At 38.1% G+C, this 25,221-nt stretch overlaps 1 protein-coding gene across 1 annotated transcript in view; it reads right to left on the reverse strand.

Moving 5' to 3' along the window:
• LOC111516154 (extended synaptotagmin-2) overlaps nt 1–25,221 on the reverse strand; it is an 81,984-nt gene that overhangs the window by 10,630 nt on the left and 46,133 nt on the right. The window contains 2 exon segments of the mRNA XM_074179551.1: nt 19,364–19,460; nt 19,518–19,601. Coding sequence (XP_074035652.1) covers nt 19,364–19,460; nt 19,518–19,601 — 181 coding nt within the window.

Consider the following 25,221-nt stretch of genomic DNA (forward strand, 5'->3'; position numbering starts at 1 on the left):
CTCTACCCCACTTTCTTCAAATCATATAAATAAGATTGTATTCTCAATATTCTTCAACTTGTTCGTTCATCATGAATCAAGCAACACCAATTATTCGGGAAGCTGATTCCACCAGTGAACCTCATTTTGCCCCACCAGAGAATTGGTCCTATGGTGACATTCAAGTTGCTGTAGTTGATTCAACATCTCCCGATGATGAATTCGATGGGTATTCAGATACAACAATAGAGCTGAATGAAGAACAAGATGTAACCTCAGACGAAGATGAGTTTGAACATGATGAATTTGCCAGCCCAGAACTTGTGGATCAACTGTGGCTTGAAGATCATCAAATCGCTCCACCAAATATCATCGTGGTGGTTGATTCTCCCGAACCTGACATCATCATTATAGATGATGATGATGATGATCAGGTAGGTTAGGTTAGGTTTTCCTCGGAGTGCACATAGTACCTGGTTGGTGCACACGGAATGCTGCGTGGGTGGGGCAGCATTCAACCTAACCACTCTATTTGGTAGTAGTGAAAAAAATAGGGCTATATCGGTACACCCTTGCGGTGAAACGTTAGTTGTTTCGCTATAAAATGAACTAATTAGAAAATGGAAACAGTTAATCATTATCTTTGAATATCTTTGGAACATTATTTCAATAATGTTGATAAAAATTCGTATCATAAAGAAATTTCAAGCAATGTATATTCGGATAAGTAACGAAGGGAAAGGTTGTATAGGCGATCGCGAAGCGATCGCTTCGCGATCGTGAAGCGATCGCTCAGCAGGCCGCTTCGCGGCCTGGGGCGCTCAACATCCGCCACTTGCATCCGGCCCGGATGCAAGTGGTGGATGTTGAGCGCTGAAATTCGGCCGCTCCGCGGTCGAGCGGACGCAGGTCGCTCGGCCGCGGAGCGCCGAATTTTAGCGCTCAACATCCACCACTTGCATCCGGGGCGCGTTTTTTGCGACCCCCACCTCCCCCCCACTCCGCCTCCCACTATACCCCCTCCTGTGCAAGAGTATAAATGTAGGAGTTCCTCAATGTAATCTTCAGTTGAGTAGCTATCGTCAGCATGTCAACATACCAGGAAGCCGATTCCACGACCGGACAGGAGGCGGAAGAACCTACAGCGCCACTCCCGGATCTTCAGTTGGAGGATTCCGATATGGAGAATCCAGATATGGAGGCCGATTCAACCACCACGCCTCATCACCCTTCCACATCTTCGGTCCAGGTACTGCATGTGACCAGTACCGAAGACCACTCCGAAGACTCTTGCAGCTCGGATGATGATGATGACGATCTCTGGGACGACGACGCATTTGCGGAGGAAATGGCGTTTTCTGAGGGTTCGGTGATGTGGCAGTACTTCCCCCGACCCGATGACAGCGACGACGACGACGACTTGTAATCCTTTCCTTTTTTTTCCCTATTTTTTTCCCTATTTCACCCATCCTTTATCCTTCCTCGGAGTACACATTTTGTTTGGTTGGTGTACACGAGACACTGCGTGGTTGGGGCAGTGTCTACCTCCCTCTCTCCTTTCCACCTTTGAAATAAATATTCTGAATTACAATACCAATTACTCTTATTGACTACTCTGAATAAACACCCCTCGAATTTGAAATATTGTCTTATGAAAATTATATTTCCAAATCTTGACATGAATTCTGCAATTGTTCAGATAAGAGAGAGCTAGTATGTTATCAAACAGATTCAAATCCACTCGGACGCTTAAACAATCATTTTTCAATGTGATTTATTTTACAAAGATAAGATATTCAGAGAACTTACATATTCTATAACACATTTGTGCATACCTCATATGTATATGGATGTACATTTTAGAGGTATATCCATATATTACAAACTACTCTTCGTATGATTATGTGACACTCAAAATATTCTATTTCTTTGACTGAGTGATCAATCTTATTATTAGATATCTACACTTTGTTTGTAGCTCTGAAAAGAGCTGTATTTTTGTTGACCCGAAAGTCCACGGTAACTGCTCCGCAGATGGGGTGTTGTTGCAATCTCATTATGAGATATCTACTCTTTGTTTAAATAATGTAGCCCTGAAAAGGGCTGTTTTTTTTTTGTTGACCCGAAGGTCCACGGTTACATCTCCAGAGGTGGGGTGTTGTTACATATGATACAGACGGCTATTCTCCTAAAGTTGGTCAAAGGCCTATCACATGCTTTACACCATGTTTGCCCCATCTCCATGAAGCGGGCGGTGTAATGAATGTCGACGTGCTCATAATACCCTCCATTGTTATTCCGCACAGAATAAAAGCGGAAGCAACACCAACACAACTTCTCTATTTCACCGTCAATCGTTTTGATCCTGACATGGCTATCCGTTACACAATACAAATCTAACGGATCATCCAATGTCTCAGTGATATTCAACCACTCAACATTGCCAATAACTACTCCGCTGTCGTCAGTCTCGTGAGTCGAATCTGTTGCGATACCTTCATCTTCTTCTTCAACAAGACCTTCTTCATCATCATCAATGTCTAAATCCCCAACACCTTGCTCAATTGCCTCATCGTCTTCGATATTTAAGCCACCTTCTGCACCTTGCTCATTCACCTCATACTGCATATCTCCACCATCATTTTCTTCGTCAACACCCACTATCTGTCCAACGTCTTCAAACTCTTCCACCAGCTCATGGTTATTAATATCTCTCTGAGATAATAATGCTAACACAGCAGCTCTCTGGGCAGACATATTAATGTATTCTTGTGGTGATACTTGAATACTGACTGAAGTTTACAATCACTCACCGATTTTTATATGATTTTTGACAGTGGTGGTGGTAGCTCCCTCCACTCTACCCCACTCTTCACGGTACCTGTTTATAAGAGGGAAACATGGGAGCGTGAGAGTGTAGTTAAATTCATCGATTGAATATTTGTACATCTATCAGTGAATATGTCTTTCCCTAAAGAGTGGGATACAAAACCGACAATACGCGGCTTTCCAATCAAAATTGGCAAACATATAGTGTGTTACAACTGCCATGGGTATTGGCCTGAAACATATATCAACCCATGTACCGGCCTGTGTCGTAGATGTGTTGTGGCAAGGAATCCAGACCCACTTCGGAAGAGGATAAATGGTTCAACTCTAGAAGTAAGTGACTACCGCCAGCAGTGCAGAGAATGTTCGAAAGAGATTATGTGTAATAATATGGGCATTTCAAGGAATATATGCATAAATTGTGTAGCGACTTGCGATACATTAGTCCAGCGATGTCTACAATGTGGTGAATATAGTGTGGATTGTTGGAACAATTTATGCAGTGCTTGTAGAAATGATTGGCAATTGTGTGAGAATGTCGGCCAATTTCACCCCAACAGAGATGTCCACTTTCGAGAGTGCTGGTGTCTAACCCATGAAGAGCGGATAGAGAGACGGAGGATTCATGGAAATCTTATGCTAACATACACATCTTGAAGTGATTTCAATATGTTGAATTTATGAAAAATAAAACCAATAGTTTACATATTACTTGCATCATTTCTAAGGTTATTATTCTATTTAGTTTTTAATAAATAAAACAATTTTAATACACTATTTTTTTATTTTTTATCTAATATTGAGTACAATCATGATAATGTCATTACACTAAAGAATTTTCATCGATCCATGAGTTGTGATCTTCAGAGAACCCCAGCCACTTTACATAGAGGCGATGTCCTTTTCTTTTTAAAACTCGCTCCACCAAATACGTATTGGGATCTTTCGTTTTATTCAACTCCAGCCCATAAAAACAGCCTTTGATTGGTTGCCCATTCACATCTTCTAATGCATAAGTTATAGGTTCTGTATTATTAACTTTCACAACTTTGAATATTTCAGCTGTAAAATTTGCTGTATAACCTTTATCGAATGCATTTTTATATTTGCTGATTCGAACACTATCCCCAATTTTAAACGTATTTTTTTTACGTTTCACATGTGGACTCTTAGATTCGGCATACATTGACAATTTAGTAGACTGTTTCACATCTGCAGGTTTCATACCAATCGTACGATGAACTTTGTTGTTATACTGACGAGTAATTCTAGGAAGAATGTTCAACCACTTGTAATGACCTTGAAGTGAAAACTCCTTATAAAGCCAACTCTTCAATGTTCTGATTACTCGTTCTGCAATTGCAGCTTTTTTTGTGCTGAATGTTGAGTAATGATTGATGCTGTGTTTCTTCATTAACGATGAGAATTTCGAATTATAGAACTCAGTACCATGATCAGATTGTAAATTTTTTGGAGTATATTTAGCATCTTTCAACACGCTTGCCATAGCTGCAGTAACTGAATCACCAGTTTTATTCTTCAACGGCCTTGACCATACAAACTTTGAATAACAGTTGATAACTATAAGGATGTACCTACATCCCTCATTTTCTTTAGAATATGGTTGCATTTCCATCAAATCCATCTGCCACAAGTCAGAAAAACCCTTTATTATTGTCTTCCGACGGGGGAAATTTCGACGCGCCGGCTTGTGTATTTCTTTCACAACCTGCCATTTTGCATTACTCATATTACTGCTCTAAGACTTCTTCAAGATGATAAAATTGAGGAATCACTTTTCTACTGTTCAGGTGCAAGTGTAACGATTGACTATTAAACTTCAATGACTCGCTCAGTAAAAGTATCAACCAACTTAGCTATTACGTCAGTTCGCTTTTCCACATTACTCAATTGATCAGCTAATGCAGAAGTGATGAGTGCATTTTTGTCAATGATTATTTGCACCTCATTATGTTTTGAATCAATATGTTTTCCGATGTTACGTAGCGTTGATGCAATGAATTCTTGGAAATACTTCAGAGTTGTCTCATTGACTTTTCTAATGTGATCGTCAACATATCCTTTAGTAACAGAATCTTTACTGTCTACAGGTTCACCAACATTTTGAAACCGCTTATTCTGAATATCATAATCACCATTTGGTGTGAGAATGAATCCAACACCAGATCTTCCAACTATTGGTTTACTAACACCACCTCTTCTACGACCAAATTTATCAATTGTGGTATGCATAGTTAGATCGTTTGTGATCGACTGAGCCAGTTTCACACATCATATTCATGATATTGCGATCAATAGACTAATCCTTCTTCACGTAATTCCTCAATTATGGCTAATATTTCATTATCATGTCCGGTATGTCCAGCCAGTCGTGAACTCCAAAGTAGTCGAAGGCGATCAATCAATTCTTCGAGTTCATTCCAATAAACATAATCTGTATGCTTATTTCTGATATATTTTTTCTGGGTGGGTATTTTGATCATGCCAGCACCTTCTCTACTAGGGTTTCCATTGGATAATAATGGTAGGATTATTTCTCTATATTTCTTCCAATTATTCGATAGAAGACCTTGTTTTCTCTCATTGTATTTATATGCAGCCTTTGTTAATTTGAGTATATCACCATATGTGGTCATATCGGAAGAGGGGATATTTCTCGATGGTACTTTCATGAATATCAAGTTATATAGTTTTGGAGTGCCCTGATAAGAGCCAATAGTTTTACCATTTTTCATAAACACAATTTTCTCATCGATAAATTCCACATCAGCTACTCCCATTTGTAAATTTCCCGTTTCAGTGTTCATGTGTACTCCAAAGACTGTATCGTAAGAGGGATTTCCTGATAGTAACTTTTTTATATGCTTTTGTACTTCATCACCATCATCGGATACATTAGGTGATTGTGAATCTAAAGTTGTCAATTGAGAGGTTTGAAGATCCTTCGAGGAAGCCCCTTCAAATTTCGGTTTCCACTCACTTTCAATTATAGTTTTGGCTGTTAATGGTGTAGCAGGCTTTGTTTTCTGCATCACTTGATTCATTTGAGATGCTCCTTCAGTATTGGCAGATATTACTTTCAAAGGTGTTATTATTGGCTCATAGATCCTCTCGAGTGCTGATTGATCACCTAGACGACTACTTTTGATATAATTGAATTTCTTCCGAACGGCATCCGTTGCTTCAATTAACTTTCTTTTTAAACATATTTCATCATCATTTTTTCCCTCCATAATTCACTCCAAGAATTTGTATAATGAAGTGTTATCTCCACTATCTAGCACTCAAGTGATTCAATTCTTCAAGAACGTCAAGGATATATGAAAGCGTCGAATCCTTTTCGATAACGTCCATTTACCACTTCTCGATCCTTATCAATTACTAAAAATCCATATTTATCTTCCCAACATCTCGCACACATATCTTGAAATTGCTTATATGTTACATCTGGTGATACATGGTCGGAAAAAATATGATTGAGATTCATATCATCTTGTTTGAACATTACGATAAAATTTGCATTATCTCGTATCAATTGTTTCGGAACTCGTGAATATGTTTGGGCTAAATAGAAACAATCCACATTTTTATGACGACCCATACTGAAATATGATCGTATAACATCCTGTTTCTCGCACATAACATCATCAAAAATGAATATCGAATCAGGTTTGGCGTCTGAAGGCTCTACTATTTCACCTGCATTATTGGCAAAAGTGTAAAAACCCAACCCTTCGATTGGAGATAATACTTCACGTAAATACTCGTATTTAGGTTGATAAAGAGACTTTGAATAAAGATAAACATTTGCGAATCGTAATCCTAGAGGATGCGTTAGCAAAGAAATCATAACATTTGTCTTGCCACAGTTAGAAGGTCCAATAATCAGGCCGCGAATAGAAAGTGGAAGTAAAGATCCGTGACGTTGTTTGACACCGCTTCCCGATCCACCACCCACTTTTTCATCGAAATTATCGATGGAAAATTGCTGCTTCTGCTTCAATATGCGCATTGTATGACAGTTGGAGACTATATAAGCAGGGTTCCACATCGATTCCTTTATTTAAATAGGGGTTATGAGTCGATGCAGATCTACTGAATTGCATTCAAATAAAACTGGTAGAGGATTGATCAATTCCCTCATCAATAATCTACCATTTGAATTACACTTACCTGGCTATCAGTATTGCGGTCCGGGCACCAAATTGCAGAAAAGATTGTTGAGAGGTGATTCGGGTGTCAATCAGCTGGATTTTGCATGCAAAAAACACGATATTGCATATTCACAGAACCCTGATAATCTTGCAGCTAGACACATAGCGGATAAGGAGCTTGCAGAAAGTGCTTGGAATCGTGTCAAAGCAAAAGACGCTACTATTGGAGAAAAAGGAGCTGCTTGGCTAGTTACGAATATAATGAAAGGGAAACGCCGATTTGGTATGGGTTGTGACTCATCTCCCAAGCAGTCACACATTCCGAAGAAAAAGCGTTCTATTAAGAAAAAAAAAGTTAAAAAAATATTGAAAGCTTCTAAGGTGATAGCTTTTGGTTCTGGGATCGTTCAGAAAGTGCGTGATGTTCTACACAAAGCGGGTGGAAGTGAATTTGTTGTCAAAAATTCTAAAAGAGCAGCTGAAATTGCACTCAAAGCAGCACGCAAATATATGAGGGCTGCAGGTGGGAAAAAGAAAATTCGCACACCGCGAATCATACCGATTCCTAAAATTGGTGGAATACTACCACTCATTCCAATTTTTGCTGGTTTATCAGCACTAGGTAGTTTAGCCGGTGCTACTGCTGGTATAACGAAAGCAGTTCAAGCAGCAAAAGCGAGTAGGGAGCAGTTGAGTGAGACAAATCGCCATAATAAACACATGGAGGCAATTGCTATAGGTAAACAAGGAAGTGGTATCTACTTGAAGCCTTACCGCAAAGGATTAGGAGTCTATTTGAAACCTCAAAATTCAAAAAACTCATAAATTTGCTACCTAAAAGAGCTCTCTCCAATATCGACCTCAACTATTACGCTAAGAAAATGACGATTCCATATTTTCGGGGGGTATATATGCGTGACGATTTACCAAAATCAGGACCACTCCGATATGAATCTGCCATAGTAAATTTGGATAGTCGACATGGTCAAGGGACACATTGGGTAGCATATAGAAAAAGGGGAACTTCGATAAAATATTTTGATAGTTTTGGCGATTTACCCCCTCCCAAAGAACTGATTCACTATTTTTATATGGGTTCGAATCCTATCAATACTATCACATATAACTATAAGCGTGAACAACGATTCAACACAGTATGGTGTGGCCATTTGTGTTTGAAGTTTCTTCAGAACAAGACATGGAGTTAACACCAGTACAGGATAGGGAGAGTATCAAGAGGATGAGTCATTCATTGATCGCATATTCCAGAGTACGCACTTTACAAAAAATGAGTAAAGAACAACTCGCTGTATGCCGAAAGAGGTGTTGATTGGGTGTGCATCACATGAAATTGCATCTGTATGGGATAAGTTACCACAAAACCTACAAAATGATATTGATGTCTTGAAGTATCAGTACTGTCAAGAGCATTACAATGATTCCAGCGGTAGCAGTAGTAATTCCGATATGAATGATGGTCCACCTACAAGAAAAATTTTTTGTTGTTATTGTAAAGTGAATGATGTGAATGTAGTCACACATAATGATATGGATAGACCACCGAAAAAGCGACGATTGGTCCACAATTTCTGCTGTCAGCAATAAAAAGACATGAATCATCGAAAATTCGTCAGTCATGTCACGCACGTTTTCATTGTCGGGATTCTCTAGCGAGTTGAGTGCCAACTTCTACCCACCCATCGAATTGGATACCAATAGTAATTATGGTCTGGGATTACATGGTTTCTACTCCTACAATTCCATATTCAATGTAGATGCTAAGAATAATGTTATCGGCTATTCGAAGACAATTATCTCACCCCCCACTATTATAAAAATTCCACCTGGGGCATATGAAATTGATGAAATTAATAAGGTGATTCAAAGATTCATGAAATCCAAAGAAGTGCAACTAGAAAATGGAATTGAAGAAAATATCGACGAAGTATTTCTCCTACGTGCAAACAACAACACTCTGAAATGTGAAATGCGATCGAAATATTACATTCATCTCAAACATGAAAACAGCATTGCTGAACTTCTAGGGTTCGATGACAATGTTTTCAATTGTGGTGAAATACATGAATCAACATTGCCCGTGAATATCAATAAGGTGAGGATTATTCGTGTGGATTGTAATGTCACAGCTGGAGCATATTCGAATGGCGATGAAATCCATAGCATCTTTGAATTTGATATTGATGTAGAGCCCGGTTACAAACTCACCAAGGAGCCACAAAATATTATTTATATGCCAATCCGACCTGGTGGTCGTCAGTACCTCGACAATATCACTCTTCGCATATTGGATGATAATGGTAATCTGATCAATTTCAATGGTGAAAAAATAATAGTCAAATTGGAATTGATAAAGCTATAATAATCATCATTTCTCATATATTTATTCACAACATCGACGACAGTCATTAGTAACAATCATCGTTTCTCATACGTTGATTCAGAACATCGATGACTGTCATTAGTGTATCATAAAGAAAATGAGTAAAGGAAGCATCGATAAGTTTGGTCGCAGAAGTAAGGCAGTTTCAAATACTGTTTTGCGTGGGCAGCCTGGAGTTGGTTTCAAATTAACAACCGATGGAAACTTTGATATGGAAAATAAACGTTTGAAAAATATAGCAGAGCCTGAAGAGAGTACGGATTGTGTTAATCGAGGATATGTCGGTTTTTACATCTCAAAGATGAGAGGAGAATTAGATACTGATATTGACAAAATTAATTTGAAATTAGATGGAGTAGAAAAATATTCCGTATCAGTGAGGGAAGATCTCATTACGCTTGGACTGAAATTAGTAGAATTTGTAAAAAAGTATGAGCATATGGATAAGGATATCAAATCGCTGCAATCTGATTTGAAAAAACAACCCTCGATAAGCATTCAAACGATCGAGCAAAAACGATGGTGAGCGATGATCATCTTTGAAAAAAGTCAATATAAAGCTGAAGTTGATCAAATTGTTACTCAGTATTTGTTACTTCCTAACGCTGAGCAGGTGATATTCATTGATGGAACTATAAATTCTGCGATTATCGTTTCTAAAAATGGGGTTGTGCTTCAATAGTCAGCGATTGCCGCAGCGGCAGCAGTTGAGTCAGCATAATGTATTTGGTGGAGGCTATGATCATGTGCATTTAAAGAAGCGAAAATCCAGCAGTCGATTCATTCCACGTATATCTGCCAAACGGTCAAGATATAGAATAAGTGCTAGTAGCCTGAACTTTCTCAAATCTATTGGCTTGAAGGTGCGATATAAAAAATAGTAATAACATGGCGACAATCACCACAAGTGATAAATTGGAAGTGTTCGAGGAGCCCATGTTCGACCATTCCCTCATCAGCCTTCATGAGCATACATATAAGCCGTATGGTTCACCATATTACAAAAATTCAGATGAAATACGAATTCCAATCAATTATCAAGATCTCATACTCGATATTGCAGATAGTTACATTTATATCGAGGGGAAGTTTACACCATCTGATGCCACAAAGCGGTGCTACCTATCCAATAATGCTCTCGCCTTTCTCTTCGACGAAATTCGCTATGAAATGGGTGGTGAGCAAGTGGTTGTTGTTCGAAAACCCGGCATAACTACCACAATGAAAACGATGATATCATTCGGAAAAACGCATGCAAATTCGCTACTACCGATAGGATGGGGACTCGATGTGAATAAACAAGATATATTCGATCCCGTTAGCAATGTATTTAGTGGTAAATTACCCTTGAAGTATCTCATGGGTTTTGCTGAAGATTACAATAAGGGGATAATGAATGTGAAGCAGGAGCTCATTTTGATTATAGCTCGCTCATTCAAAAATTCATTCATTGGGGAAGTCGATGCAGATTTGGAAATCAATAAAATAGAATGGAGAATCAGGCACATTGTGCCGGAAGATCGACAGAAACTGAAACTATTGAATCGCATAAATAAAAATGGTAATAATGCTAAAGTGAAGGTGGCTTATCGTATGTGGGACCTTTATGAATTACCCACACTTCGTGATACATCCTCGGATATATGGGCGGTGAAGACAACCAGCAGCCTCGAAAGACCACGATATATCATCATCGGCTTTCAAAACACCGACCAATCCGAAAATATGTCAAAAGATGTAACGAAATTCACACATGTGAATATTAATAATATTCGACTATCTCTGAACTCTGAAGTATACCCATATGAGCGTTGGAATCTGGATTTCGACAAGAAGTTAGACTCATCAGCTTACTATGCATATGAAAACTTCCAACGTAGCTACTATTATAAAACTATGAGTGAACCGATGATGGATATTGGTAGCTTTCGCAACAACCCACTATTCATTATCGACTGCTCCCATCAACCCGAAGCTATGAAGTCATCCACTGTCGACATCAAAATAGAATTCGAAACACGCAAGGTGAAGTTTCCAGCAAACACCAAAGTATATGCACTCATCCTCCACGATGCTGTTCTATCATATAATGCTCTTAATGGCTCTGTTCAAACTGGATTGTAATAAGATTGACATGTAATATGCTATGAAATATTCGATATTGATGAATAATAAAACACTCAATAATTATGTTATATCTTTTATTCACCAAACAATTAGATACAAACAAATATGGATTGAAACATTATTTTATTCACAAACATATACAACAGATTTCAAATATTTACAACACCATCATTTATCGCTTCTTCCAGTTGCGGGTTGGGACTCTGTGGTTCCAATTGATATTTCTCTATGATATTTTGCGGTAGGTAGGTGCATATGTCTTGAAGAAAATGTTTCAAGTCTGCTTCAATTATTAACTCACAGAACTCATCCAAATTTCTACTCCCATATGAATATTTATGACACAATGCCACACCGAGTTCATACTTCTCACTAAGCTCCAAAAGTTTTCGCACCTCTTCAGCATCGTAACATACACTCAAATCATAATTTGATGAATGTAGAGCATCAAAACTCAGATCAGCCATCTCCCAAGCCATTTTTCTTATGGCGGAATCCAAATCCACTGCTTCCGGCCACTCTTGGGCTGAATATTGCATCCACATATTTATAGAATGGTGAGTTCTGGAAATTCATAAATGGCATTCATTAGTTTGCAAATAATATAAAAAAAAATACTCACTTGAAATCTGACTATGTCTATGAAGTGACCAAGTTGATACATATTTTATATTAATCTACCATATTTTCACTATTTACAAAAAAAAATCATAATTTCAAAATGTTCAATCTGAAACATTGAATTTCATCAATGATCGGGTTTTAGCACCAGGATAATCCTGCGAACTTTGACCCATATAAGTAAGTGTGAATTTGGCTTTGGATGAATTCACTTCACGAATGAAGTCTTCTGGTAATTGCTCTGTGACACGTTTTGGAAGCCATGCTTTAAAAGGAGTATCACTTTCCTCATCCAATAAAACTACTTGAATTGATTTACCATATCGTGTGGAATACATTGACATTTTTTCAATTTTATATTCTTTATCAATAACCAGAGCGTTTATAGGTTTCTGCTCTAAAGCTTCACTTTGTTGAATTATAGAAAAATTAATTTTTTCAATGTCAAATTTCAAATTATCCATATTCATAAATATAGTGAAATTACGGTTAATTAAAATAAAATATATATTCACCTCACTGACGAAAACGCCCTCTCGGATGGGTTGATACTCGTTGTCTTCACTTTGGAATTCGACAAGTACTTCTGTTTACCTATTTGGGTATTTTAGAGTGTCTAAACTGAATGTGGAAGCATGATATTCTGAACTTATATAGGAATTACCAACAAGGGAGGGGGGCAACGCCGAACCCCACTGTTCAAGGTTATATTCTGTGCACGTCACGATTTCATTCAAGGTCAACATGCAATGCCACAGAGCAAGCTCAAGGTAGTCGAAGTGTCGAACGTCAAGGTCAAACCCCACACTCAAGGTAAAACACCGCATTCAATCTCATACTATGTGTACGACGTTCAAGGTTAGGTGACGTCATACGATATTCTGAACTTATATAGGAATTACCAACAAGGGAGGGGACAACGCCGAACGCCCACTGTTCAAGGTTATATTCTGTACACGTCACGATTTCATTCAAGGTCAACATTCAATGCCATGGAGCAAGCTCGAGGTAGTCGAAGTGTCGAACGTCAAGGTCAAACCCCACACTCAAGGTCAAACACCGCATTCAGGCTCATACTACGTGTACGACGTTCAAGGTTAGGTGACGTCATTCAAGGTCGTGTGACGTCTCAAGGTTAAAAGGGGTGGGGGGAGGCGTTCAGTCGGCATTAGCACCCTACTCAGGCCAGACTCAACAATTACTCCTTTGGCTAATACCACGAAGGGCGTTGGATTATATCCGACAGGGGTCAGTGCAGTGCAATACGATAGGTTTAATTTCAGGATTGAAGAACAAAAACAAATAATCATCGAAAATCACTCTATTATTTTTCAAAATAGTCCCCATGAAGATCTATAAACTTTTATATGCGTGTGAACCAATTGTCGAAGCACTTTTGCCACTCTGATTGAGGTATTTCCAACCGCTATCAGCAACCGCTTTTTCAGATGTCGAAAAACGTTGACCTCTCAGTTTGTTTTTTACGTGTGGGAATAAAAAGAAGTCATTCGGTGCCAAGTCAGGACTATACGGCGGATGACTCATCAAATCGATTTTTTGGGTGCTCAAAATGCAGCTGTAACATCTTTCAATTTACCGAGTAATATACAGGGGGTTTCATTTGAAAAAATGAACTTTCGACTACTTTTATGCACAATGGAAATAATAGTAATTTTAGCACGCCCTGTATGATATGGAGTCGATTTCTTGGTGTTATTTGAATATTTCGAGTTTGTCCAAACTATCATCAAAATATCAACTTTTCATGAATTGAGAGTACTGATGTACTTAATTTCAATTAAGGCTATGTTTTGGACCACAGTTAGCACAATTTATTTTTTATCTCGAAAACAGAGAGAGATAGGTATAGGACATTATTAACAAAAAAGTATTAAAATACTAGAGCCATCCCAAAAATGTATCAATATACGGGGTGTTCCGTTTAAAAAAAACATAATTGCCAGGACTTTTTGATAGAAGGGGCAACGCCGCAATGCTGAAAATATTTTAGATCGATAGAACAGGTAAGGAAATGTGACAGGTGAAATTTTCAGAAAAATCATGCTTTGCGTTTTCCAGAAACGTCTAACCTACCATCGACCGTGAGTCACGCTGTATACATACATACATACAGCTTTTTTTGTGTTGAGTTCTCTTTTATTGAAATTTATTTTCAGGGTTTTAGAATGACAGACGAATAGGTAATGTATTTTAGAAAGAGTGAAATTAATCACCTTACTACAGCATAGGCTAATAAATCTAACTGGGCTAGAATACAGATTTTTCTGATCTTTTCATTTTTTTCAATTGTGAAGAAACGTCTTTGGTGGTGTCCAACTGGATAGTATACTACAGTAGTGTTACTGTAGTATACAGTAGTGGAGAAGACCAATAAGGCCAGTATTTATTATATAATTTCAAATGCTCAATATAATTATGTAAAGAAATACATGAATATGATGCAATAATGTTGTGAGCTGATACTTAGTAGGTACTATGGATAAGCATTTTCCATCTATGATGTGATATTATCTCAGTCTACCCCAAAATATCTTCAACTTTCATTCCACAGGAGCTTTTGTTTGGTATAACATAAATATACAGGTATAAACTTCAATTATTTACTGATGCTATTACTCAATGACCAAAATCCATAGCATATCTTCCCATCAAATGGTTCCATTTGATTTCCCAGCTTTATAAATGGTTGCTGCTTGTATTTCAACCCACTTCAGTGTTTTGAATTTGATGTAAACAATTTTTACTAACCCATATTGCTCTCCGGCTTTTAGCCGGAGAGCTGAAATATGGGTTAGGTTAGGTTAGGAATATGGGTTATCTCAAATAAATGTGCAACAGAGTATTGAATTGTCAATAATTTGCTACTCCAATACATATCCAGCACAGTATGAGTAGAGAGCGATAAATCTCTTGAAACTTGTATTGAACTTCCTTAAGATGAGTCATTACATTTTGATATACATTTTCGATCAGATGATATTAAAATTTGAATTTTCATCTTTTGACATAAAACTTCTATAGAAAACAATTTTTTTCACCAGAACATAAATCCTGTCTCTCTACAAGTTACCATTATAAGGAGATGACTCCTTTGTTTGAAGGTGATTGACAATGTTTCATGATGAATTTCACTAGTTCGGACTTCCATTGTCTACTATATAAAATTATTTGAAATCCCTGAAACAACTAAAAAAGAAGAATTAAAAGTGAGATAGCTGAAAATAATAATTATATTAACCAAAATAAACCTGAAATGAAATAATAGTGAAATAAAATACAAGTAAAAATAGAACAATTGAATAAATAAAATAAAAATAAAGAAATGAAAAAAGAAAATAAAAAAAAAAGTGGAGAGATTCCAAGTCACGTTAGTTCACGACGTTTCGATTGTTAGTATCTACAATCGTCTTCGGGTGATGACTGGACTGATTCCTCCGAGAGATGACTATTTATAGGTCGTTCAAATACTTTCACTTATTCCTGCTTTCCATTTTTCACTTCACTGGTTCCGTGGGAGATGACCGTTTTAGCGGGAGTTGGCCATTTTTCGCTTGATGATGGGTTTCCATATGTTGCGTATTTCTACGCTGGCCTGGCTGAATACGTTGTTGGACAACATGTATGCGGCTTCCTTGAATTTTCTCCTAAACCAATGTTCCTCTCTGTGCAAGATCTCAGCTTGGGACCACTCGATACTGTGTTGATGGGTCCAAACATGGTCTGCTATGCCTGGTTTGCTAGTTTCCCCTCGCTGTGTGTGTTTCTTGTGCACGGCAATGCGAACATTCAATGGCCTCTTAGTTTCATCAATATAGGATTTTCCGCACTCACAGGGTATCCGGTAAATGCAATTCTTGGAATCGCAGTCCGCGTTTGGTGGCCTGGTTTTCGTGAGGCTGCTACGGATAGTGTTACCGGATCTGAAGCAGGTTCTGATGTTGTACTTGGAACCAATTCTTCTTATCCTCTCCGATAATCCTCTGATGTAGGGAAGTGCAAGCACTGGTTGTGACGGCTTCTCTTCCTTGCGAGGCTCCTGCTGTCTTCTAGCCAAAGTCTTTTCTACCATCGCTTTGGAGTAGCCATTCCGTTGAAGATCATTTTTGATGACGTCTAGTTCCTTCTCGAGACCTTCCTTCGTATTACAGACCCCAAAAGCACGGTCTAATAGAGTCTTGATGATTCCTCTTTTAGTCGATTGATGGTGGTTAGATTCGTGGTTCAGATACTGTCCCGTATGAGTGGGTTTTCGGTATACAGATGTTTCCCACTTAGTGTCGGTCCTCTTCACCAAAACGTCTAAGAATGGCAATTCGTTGTGGATTACCTTCTCTATTGAGAAATTGATGGAAGGTCTCACGCTGTTGATGTGTTTCAGGAAGGCGTCTAGTTCAGTATTCCCATGGTTCCATATTATGAAGGTGTCGTCAACATATCTCAACCAGACTCGAGGTTTCTTGTGGGCTTCTTCAAAGGCTAGATTTTCAAACCACTCCATATATATGTTGGCTATGATGATAAGGTCTCAAATCAATTATCACCGTTGGAAGAAGTCAACTTTGTTGCAGGATGCCATGGAACGATTTGAAGAGATAAGAAGAGAGACATTGGAAGATGATCATGGACCAATCTTTGCCAAGATTGAAAGCACGTGCTTGAAGATCAGCCAAGACATGGAGAATACCCACAACAGAAAGTGGGGGAAGTTAGTAAGGAAACAATGCCCAAATACAGACCGAAAACAGGACAACTATGAAGCCGCCAACGTCATCAACATGAATTCCCGCCCGCTCACGGGAACCTAAATTTCGCCATTACGCCAACATCTGTGCCCACTTTGGAGATAATTACTGCAGTGGAATCCACCAGTTCCCTTAGCGACCAGACCGAGGCAGAAGAGCTCAGATGGAAAATTAGAGAACAGCTGGATTGAGAACCAGTTCCAACATCTAACATCAGCAATGAAGAACGTAGAGCTCTGAACGGCCTACGTACAGACAACACCATCAAGATCCTACCTGCAGATAAAGGAAACGTTACTGTGGTAATGGATACCGTTCTCTACGAACAGAAGATCGAAGAGGTTCTTCACAAGGGACAATACACAAAGATCGTACGGAACCCTACTGCATCAATCGAAAGGAAGTTGTACCAGATTTAAAAAAAAACACCAAGTCTATTTTTCGGACAAGGAAAGATCATCGCTAACACCGCACCACAGTAAACCCCCTCACTTGTTCGGACTACCCAAAATCCACAAGAAGGACGTTCTGCTTAGACCGATCATCAGCTCCAGAGATTCGGCTACTCAAAACTTGTCTAGATTTTTACTTCCCTTAATACAACCATTACAAGGAAAAACATCGTCTTTCGTGAATAATTCAAGGCATTTTGTCGAACTACTAGGGTCAATTGAGGTCACACAGGAAGATCAACTAATTAGTTTCGACGTGGAAAGCCTTTACACCAACGTTCCGGTCGAAGAAGCACTCCAAATCATACAGAGAAAGCTATCCGAAGACGGGAACCTAAAAGAGAGAACGAATCTACCTATAGAAGTAATCATGGAATTACTAGAATGCTGTGTACGTAACTGTTATTTCCAACTGAAGGACGAATTCTTTACACAAGATGAGGGACTGCCAATGGGTTCGCCACTTTCACCAGTCATAGCCAACATATATATGGAGTGGTTTGAAACTCTAGCCATTGAAGAAACCCACAAAAAACCGCGAGTCTGGTTGAGATATGTTGACGACACCTTCATAATATGGAACCATGGGAATACTGAACTAGACGCCTTCCTGAAACACATCAACAGCGTGAGACCTTCCATCAATTTCACAATGGAGAAGGAAATCCACAACGAATTGCCATTCTTAGACGTTTTGGTGAAGAGGACCGACACTAAGTGGGAAACCTCTGTAATACGAAGGAAGGTCTCCAGAAGGAACTAGACATCATCAAAAATGATCTTCAACGGAATGGCTACTCCAAAGCGATGGTAGAAAAGACTTTGGCTAGAAGACAGCAGGAGCCTCGCCAGGAAGAGAAGCCGTCACAACCAGTACTTGCACTTCCCTACATCAGAGGATTATCGGAGAGGATAAGAAGAATTGGTTCCAAGTACAAAATCAGAACCTGCTTCAGATCCGGTAACACTATCCGTAGCAGCCTCACGAAAACCAGGCCACCAAACGCGGACTGCGATTCCAAGAATTGCATTTACCGGATACCCTGTGAGTGCGGAAAATCCTATATTGGTGAAACTAAGAGGCCATTGAATGTTCGCATTGCCGAGCACAAGAAACACACACAGCGAGGGGAAACCAGCAAATCAGGAATATCAGACCATCTTTGGACCCATCAACACAACATCGAGTGGTCCCAAGCTGAGATCTTGCACAGAGAGGAACATTGGTTTAGGAGAAAATTCAAGGAAGCCGCATACATGTTGTCCAATAACGTATTCAGCCAAGCCAGCGTAGAAATACGCAACATATGGAAACCCATCATCAAGCGAAAAAATGGCCAACTCCCGCCAAAACGGTCATCTCCCACGGAACCAGTGAAACGGAAAATGGAAAGCGGGGATAAGTGAAAGTACTCGAACGACCTATAAATAGTCATCTCTCGTAGGAATCAGTCCAGTCATCACCCGAAGACGATTGTAGATACTAACAATCGAAACGTCGTGAACTAACGTGACTTGGAATCTCTCCACTTTTTTTTTATTTTCTTTTTTCATTTCTTTATTTTTATTTTATTTATTCAATTGTTCTATTTTTACTTGTATTTTATTTCACTATTATTTCATTTCAGGTTTATTTTGGTTAATATAATTATTATTTTCACTTATCTCATTTTTAGTTCTTCTTTTTTAGTTGTTTCAGGGATTTCAAATCATTTTATATAGTAGACAATGGAAGTCCGAACTAGTGAAATTCGAGATGACTCCTGATCATCTCCTGAAGATGCTAACTTAGTTAGCAAAACGCGCTTCGAGAGGCAGCATTTTTTTCTGGTGTAGAAAAAATGTTTTCAGTTTACTTATTTCACGCCAGAAGTTCCAAAATCTACTAATCAAGACATAAAACTTGTTTTAATTGCATCTGAGTGGAAACTGTATATTACATATTAATTCGATTTTCCTTCTGGGATTACCTACATAAATGAAATGGAAAGTGTTATTTAATTTATTCATTCTTACTTTCGTTTTGTTCTTTATCCTGTGGGACCCTGAAGAAATCAATTTCAATTTGACATAAGGATCAGGTATGTCGCTGGGATCTTTCAGAGGTAAGTTTCTGGAAAATTATTTTTCAAGTTTGCAAATATGATAAGGCTTTGATGTAAATACTTACGCAATTTTATGAACAGTTACTATTAATTTCTGCCGCGGTGCACTATAAAATAGCGTCAATTCCAATTGACCCAAATCTGGTTTCCTACAAATAATATCGATAATTATTTTAAGAATATTTTTTAAAAAGTACAAATGGAATTGCTCAATTGTGGATAAAAATAATCCGCTTGAAGTGAACATGTTGCCTTTTATTTCAATCATTCGCTTCATTTGTGAAATTATAAAACAACAATAAAAATTAATTGGCGCTCCGGGGCGACTTCTTTGATTCCAGTGGCGCATTCGCTTTTTCAGCTGCAGGAAAACCCGGAAAAATCTGCAGCACCACATCATCTGAAGATCTTGATCTAACAATGTCCTTTCTCTCATGAAATAAAATGTAGGGTGTCTCCAGGGGCTCCAATAAATTCAATACATCACCAGAACACTTCGTGACACGACTATCGTCAAACTTAAACCAGTCCGTTTCGTCTTTGACCAAGGTGTAATACTGACCAAATTCAACGCCAGAACCACAGTGAACAATGACTGCATGAATATTATAATAGTGGTCTGCTAGGTTGAAATGTTCATCTATTTTGAACCTTCCAAAGAGTTTCTTGCTTCCGTCAGAGGTTGAGACTTGTTTGAAGATCATCAGTGTTATTATTAGATTGACTGGTGCCTCAGCTATACTTGTTTCCTTATAACAGTCAGTTAGTTTGGCACATGTTTGGCAATACAGTCGATCATCACCCGTTAAAAGTTCCATTTTCAGATGATTTAACTATAAGCTTTGCACGGACTGGTTATTAGTCCTATCAGGAAGAGCTAGATGAAGTTCCAGAAATTCACATAAGTTTTTGGTACCTCTTGAACATTTACTACAAAGTAAACAAGTGAGGATTTTTCTAGCAAAATATTTACGAACACAAGACGAGTTGGGCTGTACGGAATCATTCAGTCCAGAGCGGTCAGGAGTATTGATTTGGCTATTGTTTTGCTCACGAAGAGTATTTAACAAGGACCCCAAGAATTCGGAACAATCATCTTGTTGTCCTAACGAGTATCTAGTGGACTTCAAAGACTCCAGGAAATCGGTTGGAGGGAAAGATGATACCTTCTTACGAAACTGCAGCTGCATGAACAGTTGTTTGAGTTTGATGAATAAGCAGGAAACATTCCCGTTCTCGTTCATCATTAAAACTTTGTTCTTGAAATTTTTCGTCATGAACAACACTTATAAAATGCTATTCATGTAGCAAGTGTTTCCTAAATTATCCAATTCAGTTTTCTTCTCTAAATTTTCAGGACAACTATCTACTGATTCGTAAGGAAGAACATGTTTCACATAATCTGCATAAGAACCATTTCTCAAGTTGCGATCGATCCTTCCAAGTGAAGAAGGGTTTCGTAGAGGGATCGATTCGGCTCTTGCTTCATGAAGCTCTTCCACTGAAAAGGAACCAGTTCTACGAGGACTGCAACTCATATTTGGGGGGCAAGAATGACTTAAGTCCATTGACCACACTGAAAAAGAAGAAGGTGGATCAATCACTTGTGAATTAACCTTTATAGGAAACTGATGAATATCCAAATATCTCGGCTTGTTTCGAAGAGGTTTCAGTTCCGTACTGAAATTAAGGCAATGCATGATTTCATCAAAATTATGTGAAGGAGGAATAGTTCCAAGTACTGAAGCAGCATTGTCACGTTGAATAGCAATACTAATTCTTTCTATCAAAGAAGAGGTAGAACGGTGATCTTTCGTTGCTTGGCCTATTCTCCTTCCGAGTTCATGAACGAATAACAGAGACTCCAGGCCATAAACACCAAAAGTTTCAACCGCTACTGGCAGGAATAGATAGTTGTTACCAAGATTTTGGTATTTTTTTCTTTTCAATTTTTTGCTAGACAATGCTGCGTTCCAGCATACTTCAAACTTCCGGCTAGATAGGAAGCCGCGACCGTGTCAACGCAAGTGAAGTCCCATACCACAGGTTTACCGTATTTCCATGATATGAGAGACATACTATTTGGTCGTTTACCACCTTTTCGACTGGTACCTAAGGGTTCCTGAATTGCAGGAACATCCGCTGACAACATAGCTCGGTTCAATATGTCGTTCGCTTGGTGATGTCAAAATGTACGCCCTGCACTTCTCCTGCAACTCAAACCATGTGTACCTTTCTCATCAACTATACTACCGCAAACACAAGTATAAGGCACACAAATAGATGAACCCATCCCAAGTCCTACTGCTATTCTGAAAGATTCATCGTCCAATAGTGTTCCAAGAGATGCAACAGGTAAAGCATTCAGCCAAGCACCCGATTCCTTGATCATTGTTGCTTTCAGACGAGCCTTATCGTATCCACTTCAGAAGTTTATCAGTTATAATGTTCAGAAGAGGTCAGTCTCATGCATTTTGTATTTTCTTTTTATCTGTAGGAGGAGCAATATTAGTTGCGGCATGCCAAAGTGATTCACTTTCAGCATAAAAAACGTGTTTGATATTGATAAATATGGAAGGAAGGATGGAATCGATAAGATCAGAAACACTATTGACTGAAGGCAGAAAATCTGGTAAAGCTAGGAAGAAGCTGAACGTAGCCCTAGTTCGCCAAGGTTTACAGGAAGCGTTGCTTGGAGCCATGAATCATTATTGAAATGATTGTAACATATTCCGTCGTGTTGAGGAGTAAATTATCAAATTCGTAGCTCTAACTGACTTGACCAAGTGGGGAAACATCTGACGGCGTACATGAGTTTTGGTATCGCCAAACAATTTTTCAAAAGAAAAAATGCAACGTGTTTTGGAAGTTCATTCAACCTGGTGGTCAGCAATTTGAGTGATTCCCGTTTTTCTCGAAGATGTTCTGAAAGTAACTCTTCAGAAAGAGGACCATCCAGAAGACTCCATTTAGACTTTTCCAAAATTCTTATACCAGGAGCCAATTTCAAAATGATGGATTCGGAAATATTATTTGGAGTTGAATGAGTAATCAACTCGCATTTTTTAAATTTCGTTCAAGTCCAAGATGTTTTGAATAATCAATGATTTTTTCTAAATGATTTGAAACACTGTTTTTATCGCCAGCGAGCTATCGTCCAAATATCAACAATTAAATTGGGATGATAAGCTTCTAGTGAGTTCGTTGATCGTCAGACACCGATGACTGTCATCGGACAGCAAGCCATGATGGTTAAACCTCTGAAGAAGCAAGCCACTCGCGCCAGCGAAACGTCAGGAAGAAATTCCAATAATCCACGGCTTTCAAACTCGAAAAACAGTGACACTGGAAGCCGCATATATGTTGTCCAACAACACATTTAACCAAGCTACAGATACGCAATATATGGAAACCTCTACTTAAACGAAATAGGACCAACTCCCGCCAAACGGGCAGCTTCCGCTAAAACCGATGAAGCGGAGAGGGGGAAGGGGGGATAAGTGAAAGCACTCGAATGGCCTATAAATAATCAGATCTCGAAGGAATAAGTCCAGTTATCACCTGAGACGATTGTAGATACTAACAATAGAAACGTCGTGAAATAACTTCGTAATCTTTCAATTCTTAACTTTCATATCGTGTTATTAGTTCAATTTTTTTTATTTTTGGTTGTTGCTTGTATTTTATTTCATTGTAATTTCAGTTTTTTTTGCTCAATATAATTGTTATTTTTCAGCCAACCTTTTTAATTTTTTACAGATCTTTCAGGGATTTCAAATAAATTTATATCATATTAGACAATGGAAGTCCGGACTAATGAAATACACCATGAAACATGGTCAACCACCTTTTAACAAACCCTTGTGGTTTCTTAGGAATAAATAAAATAAAGAAATACATATACAGGGTGTTAATTAAGTATGTACCATAAATTTAACAGACGATTCTTTAGGTAATTTTAAGACGAAATGTTCATATAAACATGGGTCCGCAAAACCTTCGTTCTCAAGATACAGGGTGTTGAAATAAAAAAAAAAGTTATTCGTAAATATCTTAAATATCCTTTACCTAATTTTGTTGTAATTTGGCAATGGCATTTATAACATTAAGGAGCTAATTTAGCCCGAACGTGATTCAATTTATTAAGTCCAGTGGCGTCTCGAGCGGGATTTGAACGAATATTTTTGACTTAAAAATGTACGCCACTGACTTTTGTGCAAATTTTATTATTTCTTTGGATTGGGCAATTAGAACTACAACTTTTTTGTCTCCTGAATTTTTTTCGTATCTTGTTTAGTTTTTAAGAAAAAAAAATCGACCTAATTGCATATCCCTGGACCTCACAAGGAATAATATGGGGAATTAAATGTTTCTTTTGGAAATTATCATTTCTACAATTTTTCATCACTAATTATGTAACAATAACAACAAATATTAAATAACATTAACATCTAGACTAACGAATTGCACGAAATTAAGTGTTGGAAATGGCCTCCTTCAGCTTCAATACAACCGTCTAGTCGCCGCATCATTGAATTTCGCACTCTTCTAAAAATACCTGGCGTATTTTTTATTATGTCACATAAATTTATGATTTTATTCCGTAAATCCTCTTCACTTTGAATAGCAGTTTGGTATACCAACGCTTTAAGATGTCCCCAGAGAAAATAATCTAAGGGATTCATTTCGGGCGAGCGAGGTGGCCATGGGTGTGGGCCTGCTCTCTCAATCCAGCGATTATAGTAATTTTAATCCAAAAATTGCCGTGCCGCTACACTAAAGTGTGGTGGAGCACCATCGTACTTGTACCACATACAGAATCTTTCCATGACTGGAATGTCTTCTAAAAGTCCAGGTGAAACAAATTCTAAAAACCTTCGGTATTCTTCTCCATCAAGTCTAGGTGGAAGGAAGTGAGGCCCAATGAGATGGTCACCGACAATTCCAACCCAAATATTAAAAGAAAACTGTTTTTGAAAATAATTTTCTATCAAGGCGTGTGGATTGTTTTAGGCTCAATTGTGATTGTTGTGGAAGTTAATAATTGAATTGCGAGAAAAACAAGCTTCATCTGTAAACAATATTAGACTTAGGAAACCTGGATTTCTTATTCAACGAAAGTCATTTTTTTTTTGGAGGAAAAAATCAGTTTTTTATCGACCTTTTTTTGGGTAATGGTTACCTTCCACAATCTGAAAAAATTTAAAAATTATAATGGAGAACTTTATACAAGTGTAGAAGGGCAAACTTTTTAGTTTACCCCGATAAGTTACTGCGTAAAAATCAAAGTATTTTTCACAAAGAAAAATCTTCTATTTATCAGTAACTTGTCGTATTTTACAATTTTGCCTATCAAAAAAATATTAAGAAATTATACTTATCTTTTACGTTTCGGAGGCCAAAATCTGCCTCCGTCTTCAGAAATGGATAAAAATTCGAATAAATATGCAGTTATTCCTTTTTTAAGAGCTTATTTCTTTACTTCTTCGACAGATGTCAAAGAAGTTTTGAAATATGAAATTATGTCAATGTTGTTGATTGACAACTGAAATATTCGATGTAATACAAGGTACTCTCCGATATCAGTTTGTTGCCATTTCGCCACTATTCAAAGTTTTTTTCAAGATGGGTAGCCAAGTACGATCTATTTCTAAGGAGCTATTCGAGATACAATTCTCTCCAGACATGAGAATATACGCTGATTCTTTTAGCTTACGTCTCTTAGAATGAGGCACATTGGTAATCTTTCTTGTCCTATTCCATTCCACC

Source organism: Leptinotarsa decemlineata, unplaced genomic scaffold (genome assembly GCF_025532065.1).
Source record: "Leptinotarsa decemlineata unplaced genomic scaffold, Ldec_3_MD MMD2_P_RNA_scaffold_14, whole genome shotgun sequence".
NCBI lineage: Eukaryota > Metazoa > Arthropoda > Insecta > Coleoptera > Chrysomelidae > Leptinotarsa > Leptinotarsa decemlineata.